Raw genomic sequence first — 19,555 nt, 5'->3', positions numbered from 1 at the left:
GTTTACTAAAAATGACACATGTCCTCTTCTAGATGCCACATGCCACTTTTCTAGAGAAAAAAGCTTCCAAACATTCTACTCTGAAAATCTCTCGAATGGTTAAAAATTTGCAATAGCTGCTGAAGACAAACGTACACACTGTCGTCATTGTACCTAAAATCGTGCACACTCTCTGCTTTGCTTTCTCTCCCACTCTCTTTGTCTCTTCGTGCCTAAGGAACTCCTACTGTCTCGATCTTCGTGCCTAACCCGTCACTACAAACTAGTATCAGAGTTGCGGTTGAGGCGTTCATACTTCTCGGAGTACAAGCAAGAGTTGGTAAGCAGGCGTGCAGATCGTGAGGTAGTTTTCTGACCTAACAACAGGCGTGAGGCAGTCAGTCGTCAGGCATCTGACGTGTTGCCAGTCGGACAGGCGACTGACGGTAGCTGTAGCCATGGCATCAGGTGGCACTTTCTCTTCAATGAGACTAGACGGCGCCTGACGGACGGTGCTTGTAAAGCAGCCGACGAATGAGCTGCACAACATGACAGGATGCCAATCTGCATATGCGCTGACGAGCTTAGCAGCTGGTGAGCCGCACAAGCGACGGGACTGGTGGCGGTCTCCACACGTGACGGACCAACTGGCGAGGCTGTCGACACGCGACGGGACAGCAAGTACCTGGTATACACCTACACGGCGGGTCCGTTGACCCGTCATTTAACAAAAAAAAATTCCTTTAAAATTCATTTTTCTTAAAGTTCCCCTACTGAGGGTTCACACGTGGAGGCACAACAAAAATTTCCGTACAATTCAAACCCAAAAATTTGGGGATCTTAACGTAAAATTGGACAATCTGACTCAGAAATTGCAAAGTCAGTGCACATTTGCTCAAGAATTTTGGGGTTTTTTCACATTTTAGTGAAATTCTTTCAATTTCACTGAAATTAGTGCACGCAGGACTTGGAAAATTTGAGGATTTGTCCAGATTTGGTGCAAGCAAGATGCAACAGTGATACCTGTCTCAAAAATTACAGGAATCTGTGACATTTTGCCTCGGACATTTGGGGCTTTTCATGTACATGCACAAATTGGGCTGAAATTTACCCAATTTCTCAACATTGATGCACATTGGACCCCGTGCAATTTGGGGCTTTTGCAGTTTGGGCAAAATTTGTGCACCATTTGGTCATTCTATGTGTATGCAGGTTCAATTCCATGCAATTTGGACATCAACACTTGGTAAATTTTGGGGATTTTGCTGAAATTGCTCTATTTTGGCAGAATTGGCATGTTCTATGCATGATAGAGAAAATGCAGATGTGGGTTGATGCTTTCAGCACAAAAATTTTGGGGCTTTTGACCGTGCGTGCGAAATTTTATGCCCGTGGATACATGTACAACAGAAATTGCAGCTAAATTTTGGGATTTCTTATGTAATGTGATGCATATGCCCTTGGAACAGCTGTAATCAGTTGTGGAATGCTGTAGCACATGGTTTGGTGCTTCTGAAAATTTAATTACAGATCTGAAATATGTGCTTCTACGTGGTCATTTATTGCTGGTTGGTACTTGTTTGTACCTTGATCACTTGGGTGACAGTTTTGGGCCTGCATTTGCTGTTTTTTGGTCACATTTGGGCTGAAAATCATGGCTGGCAGTAGTGACAACAGTAATCTCACGCACATAAAGAAGCTGGAAGGAGCACAAAATACTCACTTGAGTGAGTTTAACTCTATTTTCAGCCAGTTGTTGCCTTGAAGTTCTTGATCGATGAAGAATTTAAGGCTACGTTCTTGCTTTGCACTCTTCTAGAGAGTTGGATACATTCAAGACTACTATGAGCAATTCAAATGAGATTCTTTTGTATGCTGATGTAGAGAGTGCTCTACTCATGGAAGAAATGAATCGGCAAAACAATGCATTCAGTAAGTCTTCTAGTGCTTTGCATACTAAGGGCAGATCATGACAAAAAGGCAAATCTAATAGCAAGGGACACAGTAAATCACGTGGCAAAGATGTTGAATACCACCATTGTGTAAGAAGGGTCACTTTAAATGTGATTACTACAAATGGAAGAAAGAGAAAGGAAAGGGCAAGAAGACAGATGATAGCAAGGAAGAGAAGAAAGAGGGTCAACCCAAGAAGAGCAGTGTCAAAATTGAAGAGGTGAATGCAGTCACTCATGACAATGAGGACAGTGGGAATGACGTACTTTTGGTCTCTTCACACTTTGATGCACATGCTTTACTTGCAGATACAGATGAGGACATGCATACCTCGATTCTCGATTCGGGTGCTTTCTTTCATGTCACCCCTCATTGTGAGTGGTTCTCTGTCTATACAAGGGATCAACATGGTGTTGTCCATCTTGGGGACAACTATGCATGTGACATTGCAGGTATTGGCAGTGTGTAGTTATAGTTTCAGCATGGCTCTATCTTTACACTTCAGCATGTACGGCACGTACCTCAACTCAAGAAGAGCTTGATTAGCACAGGGCAGCTAGATGATGATGGTTTTCATACCACCTTTGGTGATGGAAAATTGAAGATCTGTAAGGGATCTAGAGTGATTGCCAGAGGTTGTAAAAGTGATACTTTGTATCCTCTCCATGTATCTAGTGTGAGTGATCATGTTGTTGCCATGACTGAGCAGCCAAGCGTTTCTTTGTGGCATGGCCGATTGGGGCACATGAGTCAAACAAGAATGAAAGTGCTTTCTTGTTTGGGTTACTTGCCTTGTCTTCGTTATGTTGATTTTGAGCATTATGATCATTGTATTTATGGTAAACATGCACATGCGTCTCATAAAAAGTCTCTTTCTTTGAAATCTTCTACTATAGAGTCAATACACTCAGATGTATGTTAAATGCCAAGATTATCTTTAGGGAAAAAAAAATATTTTGTCACTTTTGTCAATGATGCTATACGAAAGGTATAGGTTTATCCTATTCGTAGCAAAGAAGAAGTGCTTAACAAGTTCAAAAAATTCTTAGCATTGGTTGTAAATCAAATTGATAAGACACTCAAGTGTCTTCACTCTAATAATGGTGGGGAATATGTGTCCAAGGCCTTTCAAGCATTTTGTAATAGCAAAGGGATAAAGAGGGAGCTCACTACCCCTCATAATCCACCCCAAAATGGAGTTGTAGGGCGTATGAATCGGACCATACATGATAAGGTCCGTATGATGCTGTCTCATACTGTATTACCCCATGGTTTTTGGATAGAGGCTATTAAGACAGCCGTACACTTGATTAATTGATCACCAAACAAGTCTTTGGAGGGGGAGTTCCCCAAGAAGCATGGTCGGGCAAGCCACCTTCATATGCTCACCTGAAAGTGTTTGGCTTCGAGGCTTTTGTGCACATTTGTAAAGAAAAACGCAGCAAACTTGAACCAAAGTCCTGTAAATGCATTTTCCTAGGATATGGTGACGAGGGTAAAATGGGGTATAGACTATGGGATCCTGAGAAAAGGAAAGTAGTACGCAGCAATGATGTTATCTTCTGGGAAGATCGCATGCATAAACAACCTAAAAAGACTGAGGAGGTCCGTAGGGTTGTATTCCGGGAAGAAATACCTTTTGGACAACAAAAAGTGCCCGTTGTATAACAGCCAATACCTACTGTAAATGCAGAAAATAATGCTGGAAATGATCAGCCATCTATTGCACATGATAATGAACCACTACATGTGCAAGAACAGCCAGGACAGCAAGCTGTTAATGCTGATTTGCAGGTTGAAATGCCAGGACAGCAAGCTGAAAATGCTCAACAACCAGCAAACAATGATCATTGAGTTAGGAGATCGTCTAGGGCTACTAGACAACCTGATAGATTCATTCCTAGTGCAAATAATGTGACTAATTATGTCATGTTGACAGACTGTGGTGAACTGTCGTGCTTCAGGAAGCAATGGACAGACAGGACAGCAAGAAATGGTATAAAGCCATGTTGTCAAAAATGGAATCTCTTGAGAAAAATGGCACTTGAGACTTGGTGCAATTGCCTAAAGGGCAGAAAACACTTCCATGCAAATGGGTTTACAAGATGAAGGTCACTTCTGGTTCCTCACCAAAGCATAAAGCAAGATTGGTTGCAAAGGGGTACAAGCAGAAGCATGGAATTGACTTTGATGAGATTTTCTCTCCTGTAGTCAAGATGACTAGATTGAGAACCATTTTGGGCTTGGTTGCAACTGAAGATATGGAGCTCATACAGATGGATGTAAAGATTGCATTCTTACATGGTGATCTGCATGAGAATATATATATGTAGGAGCCTGAAGGTTTTGTTGAAAAAGGGAAAGAAAAGATGGTATGTAAACTCAAAAGAAGTTTGTATGGGCTGAAACAAGCACCAAGAGAATGGTATCATAAGTTTGATACATTTATGCAATCTCAAGGTTTCCATAGAAGTCAAGTGGATCACTGCTTGTACACTAAGAAGGCAGCAGATAGCAGCCTGATTATCTTGGTTCTGTATGTTGATGACATGCTGATTGCTAGCATGAATACTCGTGCCTTGGATTCACTGAAGCAAAGTCTTCATGGCAACTTTGACATGAAGGATCTTGGTGATGAAAATCACATTCTGGGTATGCGAATACTCAGAGCTAGGTCAAAAGGATTGCTCTATCTATCTCAGCAGGAGTATATCTCCAAAGTTTTGCAGCGTTTCAATATGGAGGGGGGGAAAACAATTGGGGTTCCATTGCCTCCATATGTGAAACTCAGTGCAAAGGCTGAAATGGCCAAGATACCATATGCTTCAGTTGTTGGCAGTTTGATGTATGCTATGGTTGCTACACATCCTCACATTGCCTTTGCAGTGGGAGTGGTTAGCAGATACATGGCAAACCCTGGCAAGAAGCATTGGGATGCAGTGAAAGGTATTATGAGATACCTCAAAGGCACAAAGGAATTGTGCATCTGCTTTGAAAAGCAGAAGGCATCTGTTGTTGGCTTTACGGATGCAAACTATGCTGGTCATGTGGATCGCATAAGGTCCACTTCTGGGTATGTGTTTACTTTCACAGGAGGAGCCGTCTCTTGGATCTCCAGGCTACAAAAGTGTGTTGCATTGTCTACTATAGAGGCAAAGTATGTGGCTGCCACTAAGGCATGCAAGGAGGCTTTATGGCTTTCACGTCTGGTGGGAGAGCTTGGCATCACAGAGTTACCTGTTCTCCATTGTGATAGTCAGAGTGCTATCATGCTAGCACGGAATCCTGTCTTTCATGCAAAGACAAAGCACATACAGGTGAAATACCACTTCATTAGGGATGTACTTGACAACAAGAGCATTGAGCTTGTCAAAGTGCATACAGATGATAATCCTGCAGACCTTCTCACAAAGGGACTTCCAGCAATGCGGTTTTTGCTCATTGCCAACATTTGTACATACCTAGACCTAGTTGATCCTTTTCTCCTCTTAAGACACATTGCCTTTAGGTGGGAGGTTGTTGGGAATAAAGGCCCTCGTGCCTTTAAATGTGCCCGGATATGAATACACCCTTAGCACTTGTACTTACAGATATATATCTATCTAAAAACCTAAAGGTACACACTCTGCTTTGCTCTCTCTCCCACTCTCTCTATCTCTTCGCGCCTAAGGAACTCCTACTGTCTCGATCTTGGTGCCTAACCCATCACTACAGCTTGGGTATCTTGTCAATGACGACCCAAGTATAATTATAGGAGAGTTTGGCCATTGGCTTGGCCATTGGCCACCCTTAAATAGAAAGATGAACATTTAATCATATTTTGAAACACTTAAATAGTACAAATCACCTTTCAAAGTACATGAGCATCTATCATGAGGACATGTATTTTTGAAACCTTACTTAACATGTGGATTAATTTTTAATCACATGATTAAGTAAATGTTGCACATGCGAGGTGTAACTGCGGTTAGAGTAAATTTACGAGCTCGGGACCCGAGAAAATCACGAGATATCGAAGGCAAAAGCTACTGTAAGTTATGCCGCATATGTACTTGATGGTATCTAATGCCAGTTGTTGGTCTAGGTCATTCATTTGGCCAGTAAGTGTCACACTAGAGAAGTGACGTTTAATGGTACCTAATGCCAATCCGATGGTCAAAGATGACGCAGAGACACTCAAAAAGGAAAGTTACCAAGCCAATCTAATTATTGGTCTGTCAAATTATTTTCAAGGCACTGAAATAATTATTAGATTAATTTTCAGTATTTAAAGATTGAAAAATAATATTTAATTATGGATAATGCTGGGAAAAACCATTTGGGAAGGCTGCCACTTGTCCAAAATGCCCATACAAGACTGAAAACGTCTTTAGAGACTGGAGAGGGGCATTTTAGTATATCTAGTCTGCAAGAGAGAGGGAAGAGATGTTGTCTGATTTGTATCCATTGAAAAACCTTTTGGGACAGCCAAGGGCAGGAGAAGACTAATCAACAACAAGTGACAGTATCTACAGGATGTTGACTCTTGAGATAGGGCAGTAGCAGTAAATGACTGATTTTCTTCAATTCTTTGCATCTACAAGCTGTTGAGATAGGGCAGCAATAGTAAATGGCAGATTTTCTTCAATTTTTCGCGAAGAAATTCTGAATTTTCTCTATCCTCAGCATTCTCTCTCATCTCCCAATCTTTCTACAACCTTGCTCCGAAGATTACAACATTGAGATCACCAAAGGCTAAGAAATTTCAGATTTCTCTATTGCAAATTCTAATCTACAACAAAAATTAGGGTTTAGCAGCAACCTCGAGAAACATGCCAGAAATTGGAAGCTCCAAGACTTCAATTCAACAAGGCTAAAGCTGTTTTTAGTCAAATTCAAGTGGAGAGACCAGCAAATCAATGAATTTGAGGCATTTTCCATCTCCATCAAAGCTGGTAAAGGCCAACTGACTGCTCGAATCAAGGGGTAAATCAGATTGAAGATTTGCTGGTCATTTTGGATAGCAAGGAAAGTCGGAATACCGAAAGGGATTAGAAGAATCCCATTGTACATTAACTTTTTCTTCAATTAAGTTAAATAAATACCGAAATGGATGCCAGTTTTGGAGCCAACATGGTGTCCATTGTCCAAGATTATAAGTTAATTTGTATTTCTCAGTTTTGTAATAAATGTTAATGTTGTAACTAAGTTGTAATTAAGAAATTACCATCTATCCACGGAAGAAAGGCTGGTTACAAGCATCAAGTTAATTTGAAATCATTGAATATCTTGGTAACAATTGATATACAAAAGGTTTGTTACATCCCTCCCTTCCTCGTGAAATCCGTCTTATCCTCAAGATACCACTTGAAGTATTTCTGATCCTACAGCTACTTCATAAGCTGCAAGTATTTCTGATGGTCTTTAAAATACTCTTTTGATATCCATTTAGAATCTAAATCAGAGTATTTTTTAAATTTTAAAATGAATTTTCTAAAAATATTTATTCCTCATTTCCTAATCATATGAAAGACTATTTGCACTACTTGAAGTATATCCTCATGTTCATCTACTTCAAATGGATCCTCTATTATAGGTTCCAACGGTGAAGGTCTTCCATAAGGCTCCAAAAGATGGATATCAAAAGCATTGTGAATTCTCCAATGCTTTGAAAGTTTTAACCTGTAACAAACATCATTAATCTTTTCAGTGACTTGAAATGGTCCATTATTTCTTGCTGCGAGCTTAGTAACTTGAGATGAAGTCTTGTTAGAGCTTCTTAGATGAGCTTTGTCAAATTTCAGCCACACCCAATCTCCTTCTTGTAAAATCATTTGTCTTCCATGCTTGTCTGCTACTTTGTTTTGTATTTCTTGAGATCTTTGGATAGCTCATCCAACTTAAACGAAAGCCGTATCTATATTACGGACGAACTCATCGATATGAAATATCTCCTCCTTGGTTTTGAAAATAGATAATAATAATGCTTTTTCATATATGATCTCAAATGGTGTTCTACCTATAGAAGTATGAACCGTATTATTATAGGCATATTCTACCAAAGGCAAATACTTTTTCCATTGTTGATTAGCTTTGTAGCAATAGTACTTCAACATATCCAATATTATGAGATTGGCTATCACACTTTGACCATCTGTTTGAGGATAATAAGAAGAAGAAAATGTAAACTTTGTACCCAAATTTTCAAAAAGAACTCACCAAAAGAGACTAGTGGTTCATGGATCTCTATCACCCACGATGGATTGTGGTAACCCATAATACTTAAAGATTTATTCTACACATATGTAGGGACTTAATAGTCCTCTAGGATTGAGATGAAATGAGCCTATTTGCTAAACCTGTCAATAATAGTCCATATGTTATCATTGCCATTTGCCGATTTTGATAAGTCAAAAATAAAATCCATAGCAATGCTTTTTCAAGGTTGGCTCAGAATTAGTAATAGTTACAGAAGCCCTATAGGCTTTTAGCGATCAAACTTAATCTTCTGGCACACAGTACATTCTTTGATAAATTGTTCAATGCCTCGTCGAAGACTTGGCCAAAAAAAAATACGCTTCAAGTATCTTGGTTGTGGCCAAAATACCACAATAAGCCATGTAAGGAGCTGCATGATATTCTTCCATTACTTTAAGCCTAAAATCTTTCGTAACACAACTTATTCTCCATCAAAAGAAATCCATATTTAATAACATAGGAGTTTACCCTATTACCAAGTTGTAAACTCTTCTAGATGATTTTAAAATCTTCATCAGAAGCATACATGTCCCTCATACTAGTAAAATCTGTATGATGAATCATCGACACTGTATGAATCCGAGGTCTTCTTGACAAGGTCTCAGCTACCTTGTTTTGCTTTCTAGGAATATGTAATATTTGAAAGTTAAATTGAGTTAAATAATTGGCCCATCGAATATGCTTTTCAGAAATCTTTGGTTGGTTGAGAAAATGTTTCAAATTGTCATGGTCCGTCTTAATAAAAAATTCTCCACACAAAAGACATCTCCAATCTTTTAAAGCTTGAATAATGACCATTAACTCCTTTTCATAGGTAGTAGCATTCTTTTCTACATTTTGCAACCTTTTGCTTGCATAAACAACTGTATGCCCTTCCTAGTTTAAGACTACATCAATGCAATCTCCTAAACATCACATTCCACAAAGAAAGGCTTCGACAAATTAGGTATAATCAAAACAAGTCCTTGTTGATATAGAACTTAAGAGCTTCAAAAGCTTTCTTCTCTAGTTTGGTCCATCGGAATGCCACTCCTTTCTTAGTTAAATCATGCAATGGTCTAGTAACCACTGCAAACCATTTAATGAATCTCCTGTAATAAGAGCATAATCCCAAGAAACTTCAAACTTCATGAACACTAGTCAATTCTGGCCTTTTTACAATAGCCTTGACTTTTTTTTGGATCCATCTGAATCCCATCTTTGGATATAATATGGCCTAAGTAGTGAACCTCTTCTAAAAAAAACTCACATTTTTGCCACTCACATAAAGTTTGTATTTACAGAGTTCTTAAAACAGTATTTTCAAGTGTTGCTTGTGCTCTTCTTTATCTTTTAAATGAATCAAAATATCATCAAAGAAAGTACCTGTAAACTTTTGATGTGCTCTAAAGATTCTTTCCATCATTTTATTAAAGGCTGTAGTAGCATTAATGAGACCAAATGGTAGCACAAGAAACTCATACAAACCAAAAGTTGTCTTGAATGCTATTTTATGAATATCTTGAGGAGCAATTCTTATCTGATGGTAGCCACTCTTCAAGTCAATCTAGCTGAATACTTTGGATCCATCCAAGATATCATCAATTCTTGCAATGAGAGACCTATTCCAAATTGTAATTTTGTTGAGAACCCTATAGTCCACACATATGTGCCAAGATCCATTTTTCTTCTATACTAAGAGGATTGAGAGCAAAAAGGTGAGGAACTGGGTCTTATCAGACCCTTCTCCAAGCATTCACTTGATTCACAATCTTCTCTTGTTGTGTTGGATTCACATGGTAGGTTGGCCTATTTGAAGGTGAGCTCCCAAGAATGAGATCAATGTGATAATCTTCTAGCCTCTCCGGTGGTAACTCATCAAGTAAAGTGTCTGTAAAACAATTTTCATACTCCTTTAAGAAACTCATTCAGTCCTCGTTCATATTTGAGATGGACTCTTCAATTCTAGACTATTTGTCAAAATCTTTAACAAAATTAAGTACAAGAAAATACATTTTTTCATTGCTTTACAAATTTGTATATGGGATAAAATGGGAATAGAGCTTCCTTTCACTCCCACATCAAAAGATGCATTTTTACCCTTAAAAGGGAATCTAAATTCATTTTGATTCCAATCAATGGCTAGATCTATTCTTCTATGCCAAGATATTCCTAATACAACATTATAATGACCAAGATCTCTCGTGACAAAACTCTCATGATCTACATAATCTTCTATCTCAATTTGTAGTTTCCCAAAAATGGAAGTAACTTCACACTCCATTCCTTGAAAAGTAACATATAATATTTCTGGCCAAACCTCTCCTTTGGTAGATGTAGAGCTTTAACAATTTGAGGATGGATATAATGATATGTAGCTTCTGTATCAAAATGAATGAAAACAAGTTGATTTGCAATCTTACCCCAAGCAATAAAAAGCTTCCTTTTCCCTGACAGAGTTTCATCCTATTGCAAGGATTCCTTACGTACAACATTTGTCTGAGGTGTATTTTGAGGCTGGTTTTTTTTATTTACCTTATTAGGACATTGACCAGCCATGCGTCCTTTTTCTCCACAAGAGAAGCATCGTCCTTCTCTTATATATTCTACTAACTGCTAATATGTTAGCTTCTTTTTGGATAGCAAAGGTGGTCTACCTCCATTCTTATGCTTTGGTTCTTGTTTATCTAACTTATTTTGGTCAAACATCTTAGTCTTCTTCCTTTGTCGTGGTTCTTTTGAGGCTTTACCAAGCATCCATGAGATTTGTAATCCTTCTGCTTCTAAGACCGCATCTTGGGATGCTTCCAAAGTATCAAGCTTTGTCATCTTGACAACCCACTGTACTGTCAAACGTAATCCATGGATAAACTTTCTCATCTCCATATTGGAAGGAACTTCATTAAGAGAGAGAAATTTAAGAGAAATAACTATAAACCTATTGATATATGTTTCAACATTCTCTCTATGGCTTTGCTTCAGCTCATCCCGTTCTTGTTACACATCGACTTCAAAGGATGAAGGCAAAAACTTTTTGTTAAATGTCTCCTTAAACTCTTTCCAAGACTTGGGTTCCTTTCCCTCTTGAACAAATTTAAGCCACCAATTTAAAGCAACATCCTTCATATGCATTTTAACCATCCTATTTCTTTTTTCCTGTATAATCTTCACCACCAAAAGCAGCATCAAATTGTCTAGTAAAAGACATAGCTTTCTAAGAATCTCTCTTACCATAGAAACCGTCAAACTTGACACTCTTCTCTCCAAGCTTGAAGTCCCTTTTAGCATTATTTTCTTTTGCTAAAAGTTTCTTTGGAGATTTAACTACCATGGAACTTGTCGGTTCTTTGATATTCTCATTGCCCTTCTCCATAAAGAGATTCTTGGGACAAAAGGAGGCAGCTTGTGTATGATGAGACTTTGAAGTCATCGCTTGGGTGGATCCTCGAATAATACGTGAGATGTTACATTTCATAAACTTAATTACATCAATAACATTGATACCTTTCATACTAGGCCTTTGCAATTCTAATACCATCTATCTCAAGAGCCTTCTTGGTAAGGAAATCTTCAAAGACCTTCACTTCAACCCGTGCTTTAGTCCTTCTCTCCATCAAAGCTTGAATTTCTAGATTGACTTCCAACTCCATGTATCTTTATATCTTCTCGTAATCAAAGAAGCATACAAATACAGAGTATTGTGAGCCTTCCAATTGTTCATCAAAATTCTCTTATTCGCCTCTTAACATGCTAAGAAAGTTGGGTACAAAGCATGTAGCTGAAATTTCAGCATGAGAGCTTATTCCAAATAAAGAGATCTCCAATATATAGGTGTGAGCTTGGGTACTCAAAAGTGAAAAGTAGAGGCTATAAATGACAAGTGTTTGATGAAAATGATAAATGTAGAGACACTTGTCTCTTCAAAATGACACATGTCCTCTTCTAGATGCCACATGTCACTTTTGTGAAAAAAAAAGCTTCCAAACATTCTACGCTAAAAATCTCTCGAATGATTAAAAATTTGTGATAGCTATTAAAGACAAATTTGTTCCTTGTGAAATTCCACCACCTTTGATGCGAACAGAATTTTCATTTAAGCAACTTCCAAAAATAGTAATCTCTTGAATTTGAGGAGTCAACAAATTTAGTTTCTAAATAGCTTCATTACATAGATTCACCGGTTCATGGTTTGTTTCTTCGATCATGAGCATCTGATTTCACTTTCTCAAACCACTTATTATTTAGGCTTCTAATCAATGTGACTATCTAAGTGTAAAAGTCTTAGTCATCTGAGCTTTCTGGTCAAACTGACCGCTTGACTAAACTTTTTAATTTCTCTTGGGCATCTCGTCAATGATGACCCAAGTATAATTATAGGGCATTTTAACCATTGGCCACCCTTAAATAAAAAGATGAACATTTAATCATATTTTAAAACACTTAAATAGTACAAATCGCCTTTCAAAGTACATGAGTATCAAGTCAATTTGGAATCATTCAGCCAATATGTATTGGTAACAATTGATATACAAAAGGTTTGTTACAAACATTACATTTCGAGATGAAACATTCACGGTTACCTCGGCTGAAGCATGCAAGGACAGTCTTTGAAGCCATATGTAGGAGTTGGAGATAGAGGAGCATTACATATGCAGATCCTCTGCCTACTATGAGGTACAAGGATGCTACCATTGGATTTGGTCCACTGCAGTCAGATTATGGCATCCCCTGACCAGAGATGCCTAGTGAAAATTCACCTTTGGAAATTTAAAAACCATCTATAGTAATCCTCCTTCTGGCATTAATTCTAGATTCCCTTGTTACCACATGTGCTTTCCCAATATCATCTTTTCTTCTCTTTCACTCTGACCTCCTTAGCTGGGCTCATCAGCATCTGATCTTTGTGAGCTGGCCCTCTTATTACCTGAACAACTCAACCTATAAAGTACCCATGGGTACACAGCCCCGAAATGCTGCTCTGGGGTGCTCTTGATAATGTCCCCGCATACTTGCATTTGCACTGCAGGAACATCTCCTCTATCCTAAATCATCTTGCAGATGTTCCCTCATGTTTTACCATGTTATGGCATAACATACAGAGCTTGAACAGTCTGTGTGTAATTTCAGTACTAAATTTTTCAAGAAAAGAAGTAGGTACTAGTTTCTTTAGAGAAAAGAAAAGCAAAAGAGAATTTACTTATCCATCTAATGCAAATAACCAGCATAAAGTTACATAGACATATAAAAATCTCAAAAGGTTCATCACAATCTCACAAGCCAAATTACAAAACCATAATCTATTTGTGTTCTAGGAAAGTTCTTGGAAACTATTTGTCACTGAAGTTTCAGCAAGAGAAATCGTGCCAGCAGATGTGTATACATTACCTCAACCTCCTCTGGAGATGCTGCTAGATATTGATGATAGTACCGCCGTAATGCATCAGGGACATGCATTGGTCCAGCCTGAGGAGTATTGAAGTCCTCACCGACCTGCAAGCAACAATCCCATGAATGAAACCAACCAGGACGAGATAAAACTCTAAAAGCTTCGCCTCCCTTCTCAATTCTCTCCCTCCTTCACTGATCTCCCACCAACAGCAGAAACTTATGCAATCCACCTGTATGAGAGATTTAAACCCTGAAGTTTTGAGACCTCACTTTGTCCAATGCTTTGCAGATCATGAGCAGAAGGCATTTTGGCTTCAAACTTGTTTTGAAATCACTACTCACAATGGTCTTAGGTACCCATGGGTCTTAATATACAATTCCTTCTTCCCATTGTTGCGCATTGAACATCATCAGGACCAAATAAGCCATCTTGCTGAATCTTTGACAATGATATTTATGGCATCATTCTCTTCCTTAGACTTGAATCCATATCCAAAATTTTTGCAAGAGAATTTTGAAATTTTCAACAATAGTCAGAATCATTGAGTCCTTTTTCCATCAAACTAGTTGCTAAAAACACTATATTCTTTAAGACTTGCTCAACGTCGTTGCAATTTTCAACAGTAGGAAAAGTCATTGAGTCTTTTTCCCATCAAATTAGATGATAAATCTTTTGACAAACACTATATTCTTTAAGACTTACTCAATTCCATTCTTTATCAGTTATAAAAAAGACATTTCAATCAGCTTAGCTGTGGAAAAGGATTCTCCTATGTGTTGCAGTTTGGTCAGTTACCATAATACTAAAGTAGAAGGTCAAAACTGCAGATTTCATAGGACATGCTCACATTATGATGGGTCTAGAAGTACATATATAATAGATCCTCTTTGGAGTGCATGATGTGTATGGGGGACAGGGAAATATCAGATCAACTCCCCATATGGCAGCAAGCCCAAAGCCTTGCACAGACAATTAACTTCTCAGCCTTTATGTTTGTCATATTGTCTTGTAAAGGCACATAAACCAAGCCGACCTTTGCCTCTACCTGACATAATTTTAGTGCTGCTCAATGTGCTTTGTACAAGCATAGAACATTAGATTTCTTGCAATTGCAAACGAATCTTACTACCAATATAGATGTATGTGGCGAACTGTTGTCCCACATGTAGATCAGCTAAAACCACTGTGGATGCAAATGTCCTGTATTGAACTTCACATCTGGAAGTGCCACTAGTGAATCTCCCCTCTTTTGTCCAAAATATATGCACAGTTCCAAAATTTGTGCAATCTTTGACCAGTCTATTAATAAATTACACATCGACTCAGCTATAATGATCTGGTCCAAGCATTGTGCACACTTCTGCAAGTTGTGTTTACTTTGACCCGGTCTACCAAGTCCCAAAAAACTTACAGTTTTCACATTTCAAAACACTGACATATGCTTTATCAGTGTTTGCAGAAAACTGACTTTCAGTATATTTTTAGTGGACAAAATTTTATAAATCTCACTTTAATTTATACTTGTCTTTCCATTTTTCTTGAACTATCTTAACACAAAATCTTTCCACCTCCATGATTATGTCTACTGCCCCGGTGGATGTCAAACTAAACATCCACACACCAACACGAGTTGCCTATGTGCCATATGCTTTTCTCTACCATGTTCCCAATTTTTACTCGAGTATTTGATGTCTTAAACCTATCATTCCAAAAGATATTTTAAATTTATCATTCCAAAATGTTGCATGTGAGAAGCCACAACAGAAGAACTTATAAGTTTTATAGAAACAACCACACCTCTTCATAAAAAGTCATTGCAGTAAGCTTGTATCCTGCCACAAGAAGATACTCCTTAACTGCCCAATTCAGGGCCCTTCTTTCATTCTCTCGAAGAGGATCTCGTAGTGGACCCAAAACCTTCTGTGCTTTTTCGTTTCTGTATGATTTTACATTTTGGTTTTCAAAACCAGTGGAATTGCCCAATTCGTCTAGCCAAGCAACAACAATGTCAATGAGATGTCCATACAAAATACTTTCTGAATTGCATATACATTAAATTTATCAAACATTGCAGCAGACACTACAAAAGCTTAGCAAGTGGGATCATGAGCTCAAGCTTAAGAGATTACGGTTATATATCCATCAGCATTCAATATTTATTACCATTGACTTGTGGCATTGGGTTAACTTCACTCTGCATGTCTAGCTTTTCTTCCAACCTCTTCACATCTTCCTTTGCAAGGCGTAATTCATACTCCATTATAGTTGCTCTTTCTTCAGCAGCATCTCGCTCTTCTGCCACTCGCTGAGGATTCACAACTGCAATAAGAAGCCAATCCTTCCTGTCTCAGAATTAGGTGTGCTCCCTGTATGCACATGTTTGCAAGCATCAAGAGCATAGCACAAAGATTACCTAGTGGCCTTATCAATAAATGCACCATTGCCCAATGTCAACAAGATAAGATTGCTCTGCTTGATGTGGAAGCTAGTTAACCACTCACATTTCACATTAAAGCTAATGGTGTAAACCTAGAGACGCTGCAATTTGGGTTAATAACAGACTTTGCACCTTGCTGCAATTGTACATTAAAGTGCTGATTGACAGACATACGGTACAAAGCTTGAAACCTTGACAAAAACAAAGCTTAATACAACACACAGCAATTTCAACACAATTTTGTGCTTGAAAACCTGACTCTGCTGGTGACTGGTCATACACATTCCCAATTCCTTGCCCAGGTTCTCAATCAGGAAAATAAATTGAACCCCTGGAATCGCATGCCATACAGTTGGTCAACCTGAATCTAGAACATGTTTTCTGCAAACATTAGACGTCCTTAGATGTGAATGATGGCTTTATGTAAAAAGATGTTAGTCAGCCACATTAGTTTCAGTCCACCAGGGTTTATATTGATACATAGGTGAAAGGGCTGTCTGAGCCTAGAAAAGTGAGCAAATACTCTGCAGTGCCTCCTGGATCAAAGGTCGGATAGCTTCAGTTCAACTGCTGCCCTGGTGTGGAAGCTGTTGCTTCCTGCTGTTTCTACTGCCACCAGCCATCTGGCAGTTCTGCACAGCCATCCTGATCACTCCTAATGTGGTTTTTTACTGACTTCAGCTGACTAAACTACTGCCTGCCACGTGGACCTCTTCATAGCTGTGTTTTTTACTGACTGCAGCTGCCTGAACTGCTGTCTGCCACATGGACCTCTTCATAGCTGCATTTTGGGCAGCAGTTATTGCCTAACTGTCAAAGCATGAGGTGTGCAAGAAGCATCAACATTCTCTCTGTTAACCTCTTCATTCAAGAGTGCACCATCTACATCCTACAATTTTAGCCCTTCAGCAGACATGTTTACACACTTAGCAATACGAAATGTATACCATGATTCAGGCAATGTAACCAAGAGAAACAAGGGAGGAAGATTACCCTTGAATTCATTCCCCTGCGAAGACAAATGGCTGAGAATGGATGATGTTGTTTCAGCCATAGTTGGTTGGCATGAATTTGAAAAATAGGGAAACAGAAAATGTGATTTGGAGTTGCAAGTTGGAGTTTCAGCCCAAGGTCGAAACAGAGAAACAAAATTTCTAATGATTTTTAGATACATTTTTATATTACACATATACACTGGGCCTTGCATACCATGCATAGGTGGGCTGCATGCCATATACATTTGATCCTTGCATCCCCATGGCTGAAGCATTACCAGCCATTGCTTGGAAAGCTAGACCACCACCAAAGTACCCCGGGTGACCCACATCAGCATGCACGCATTGCTATCCAAAAAGCATTGGATTGGCACTTCAAAGTTGGCCTTGCATATGCATCAATTGCCCCATTGTCATCTTTTGCTTATGCTCAGTACCCACATTTGGAACATCATGCTACTGTATTGGCTCTTACTTTGGTGCATCTTGCTGAAGACGATTTCATCTTCTTGCCTTTGCTGCCCTCTTTTTAAGGGGTACAAAAAGCGCATAAACCAAAGATCTTTTGCCAATAGCACAAGCATTTCAGTTGCTATCCTCAGCCGATCTTTAAACTGGTCATCCAATCTACCCAACCTAATCTTAAAAAGCTGCATCAAATCCCACTCGATGAATGGGAAACTAGGAAGTGGACCATCTCCTCGATGACCAATTCCTAGAGCTCTCTACATTGACAAGCTCTCACGTAGAACTCTCTTACTAAAGGAATGGCCTATAGCAATGTGCACCCAGCCCCATACCTCCTTCGGGTAAGTCCCACTCTCCCATACAAACCTCTAAGACTTGAATTTGATCTCCAAGGCACGCAGTCAGTAAAGCTGCCTCAAAGTCATAGCATTAGTTTATTAAACAATGATCCACCTATCCTAAGCAATTCTCCTTGGAGAGTATAAATGCCTTCCCAAAAAAGGGTTACCATGTAACAAGGCAATGGGATCAACTTTTGGAGGCTTCCAATGCCATCTCTATGGCATTTCCTCAACAAGCAATGGAACAAAATCTCTTGTTCTTCACTCCATAGGATGGCACATTCTAGAACATCTAGACCCCTCCTTCTTGGCTTTTTGCTCCTATTGCTCGAGGGCCACCCTCAGAAATGGCCATATAGACTTGCGATAGCACCCCCCTTTTTTCTCTTGCCATGTTGTAGAACTTTTTTCTTATCCCTGGGTTTCTTGACTATTATAATTAGCCACTCTTTTTCTTGAGGGAAAGAAAAGAGCAAAATGGAAGCAATACGATTAGAGAAGTTAATGACTAATCTAGACTCTTCAATGGGTAATGCATATATCAAAGTGGTCAGTGCATACTCAAATGATATTTTAACCAGATAGGTCTTGCAACAGAATGCACCATGGATATACTGTTCAACTTGAAAAAGTGTGTTTCATAAATGATGATAGTGACAACGAATATGAGGGGTACCTTGAAGGCTAGTATTACTCGAAAAAAACAACAAGAGATATTCGACAGTTTAAATTGAAACTAAATAATTGATGAGTTGCTCAAAATGGAAAGAAAAGCAATGCACCGTGAAGTCTCAGGCAAAGTTCACGGAAAATTTTGCAAAATTCCAGTTAAATGAAAGACGGGGGATAGTCGACAATTTAAATTGAAAATAAATAATTAATCAATTGCTCGAAATGGAAAGAATCGTGCGATGTATATTGAAGTTCCTAGCAAATTTCACAGAAAAATATTGCACATTCAAGTTGAATGAAAAACTGCATCTATGAATTGGTCAAAAATGGTAAAGAATGGTGTCCGGGGCACCTTGAAGGTTCTGCAAACGGAGCATCTCATCGGGAGGGAAGGCATCTGCGTCGGAGAATATTTGCTGGAGGCGCGTAGCTCTGTCGGCATGGCCGTCCTCGATGAGCTCGTGCATCAGCTCAAACGCCGTGAGGAGGTAGCGCTCGTCCACCAGGTATTTGATGACCACGTTGCACAAGGACGCATTCTCGGCTTCCATTTTGCCGATATGATGCCGCCTCCTCTTCTCCTCCTTGTTCTCCTTCTTTCAAAGGTGAGCATTGACTGTGAAGTGCATGTCTGTATCCTGCTGGGTCCTGATACGAATCTGTATGTTCGCCATGGATCAGCGCAGATCTACATACGAGCTCGCCACCCAATTCATCATCACACGAGAAGCTTTGGAAGTTGAAAATGTACTTTCTATTTGGTGAGTTTTTTCCCTTTCATTCTTTTTTTCTCCTCACAACTTACAAGTAAGATTTTTGGGTGGTCCTTTTTTAACAATTTTTTTTGTGTGAATTTTTAATTATTCTAGATGTTAAAGTGTTTTTGTATCAATTGAATATGAACCACTTGAGAGTTAGGGTACTAGGGCTGGTTGTGATGCAGCTCCAAGCAACCCTTTGGTCCTTGCGGTTGGAGGCGAAGTTTTTAAAAAATTCAATCTAACACTTTTTCTCCTACGTAGACAGTGCACGAAATATGTATTGGCCTTCATTGAGCTTCCCACGCATCAGTCGAATCCTTACACCCATAGTTATTGATACACTA

At 38.9% G+C, this 19,555-nt stretch overlaps 1 protein-coding gene across 3 annotated transcripts in view; it reads right to left on the bottom strand.

Annotated features, from left to right (window-relative positions):
- Positions 1-19,219, bottom strand: part of LOC148009646 (HEAT repeat-containing protein) — a 74,072-nt gene extending 54,853 nt beyond the window's left edge. For all 3 annotated transcript variants that reach the window (XM_087673254.1, XM_087673253.1, XM_087673252.1), the window contains exons 1-4: positions 18,803-19,219; positions 15,701-15,856; positions 15,335-15,525; positions 13,534-13,638 (exon numbers count right to left, since the gene is read on the bottom strand). In XM_087673254.1, coding sequence (XP_087529380.1) covers positions 13,534-13,638; positions 15,335-15,525; positions 15,701-15,856; positions 18,803-19,001 — 651 coding nt within the window. In that variant the 5' untranslated portion in view covers positions 19,002-19,219. The remainder of the gene's footprint in view (positions 1-13,533; positions 13,639-15,334; positions 15,526-15,700; positions 15,857-18,802) is intronic.
- Positions 19,220-19,555: the final 336 nt, after the last annotated feature.

The sequence above is a fragment of the Lygodium microphyllum genome, chromosome 30, assembly GCF_053477565.2.
Source record: "Lygodium microphyllum isolate KBCC chromosome 30, Lygodium_microphyllum_v1.1.10, whole genome shotgun sequence".
Taxonomy (NCBI): Eukaryota; Viridiplantae; Streptophyta; class Polypodiopsida; order Schizaeales; family Lygodiaceae; genus Lygodium; species Lygodium microphyllum.
The sequence above is the reverse complement of the archived record's forward strand: the minus strand, read 5'-3'. Positions and strand labels throughout refer to the sequence as shown.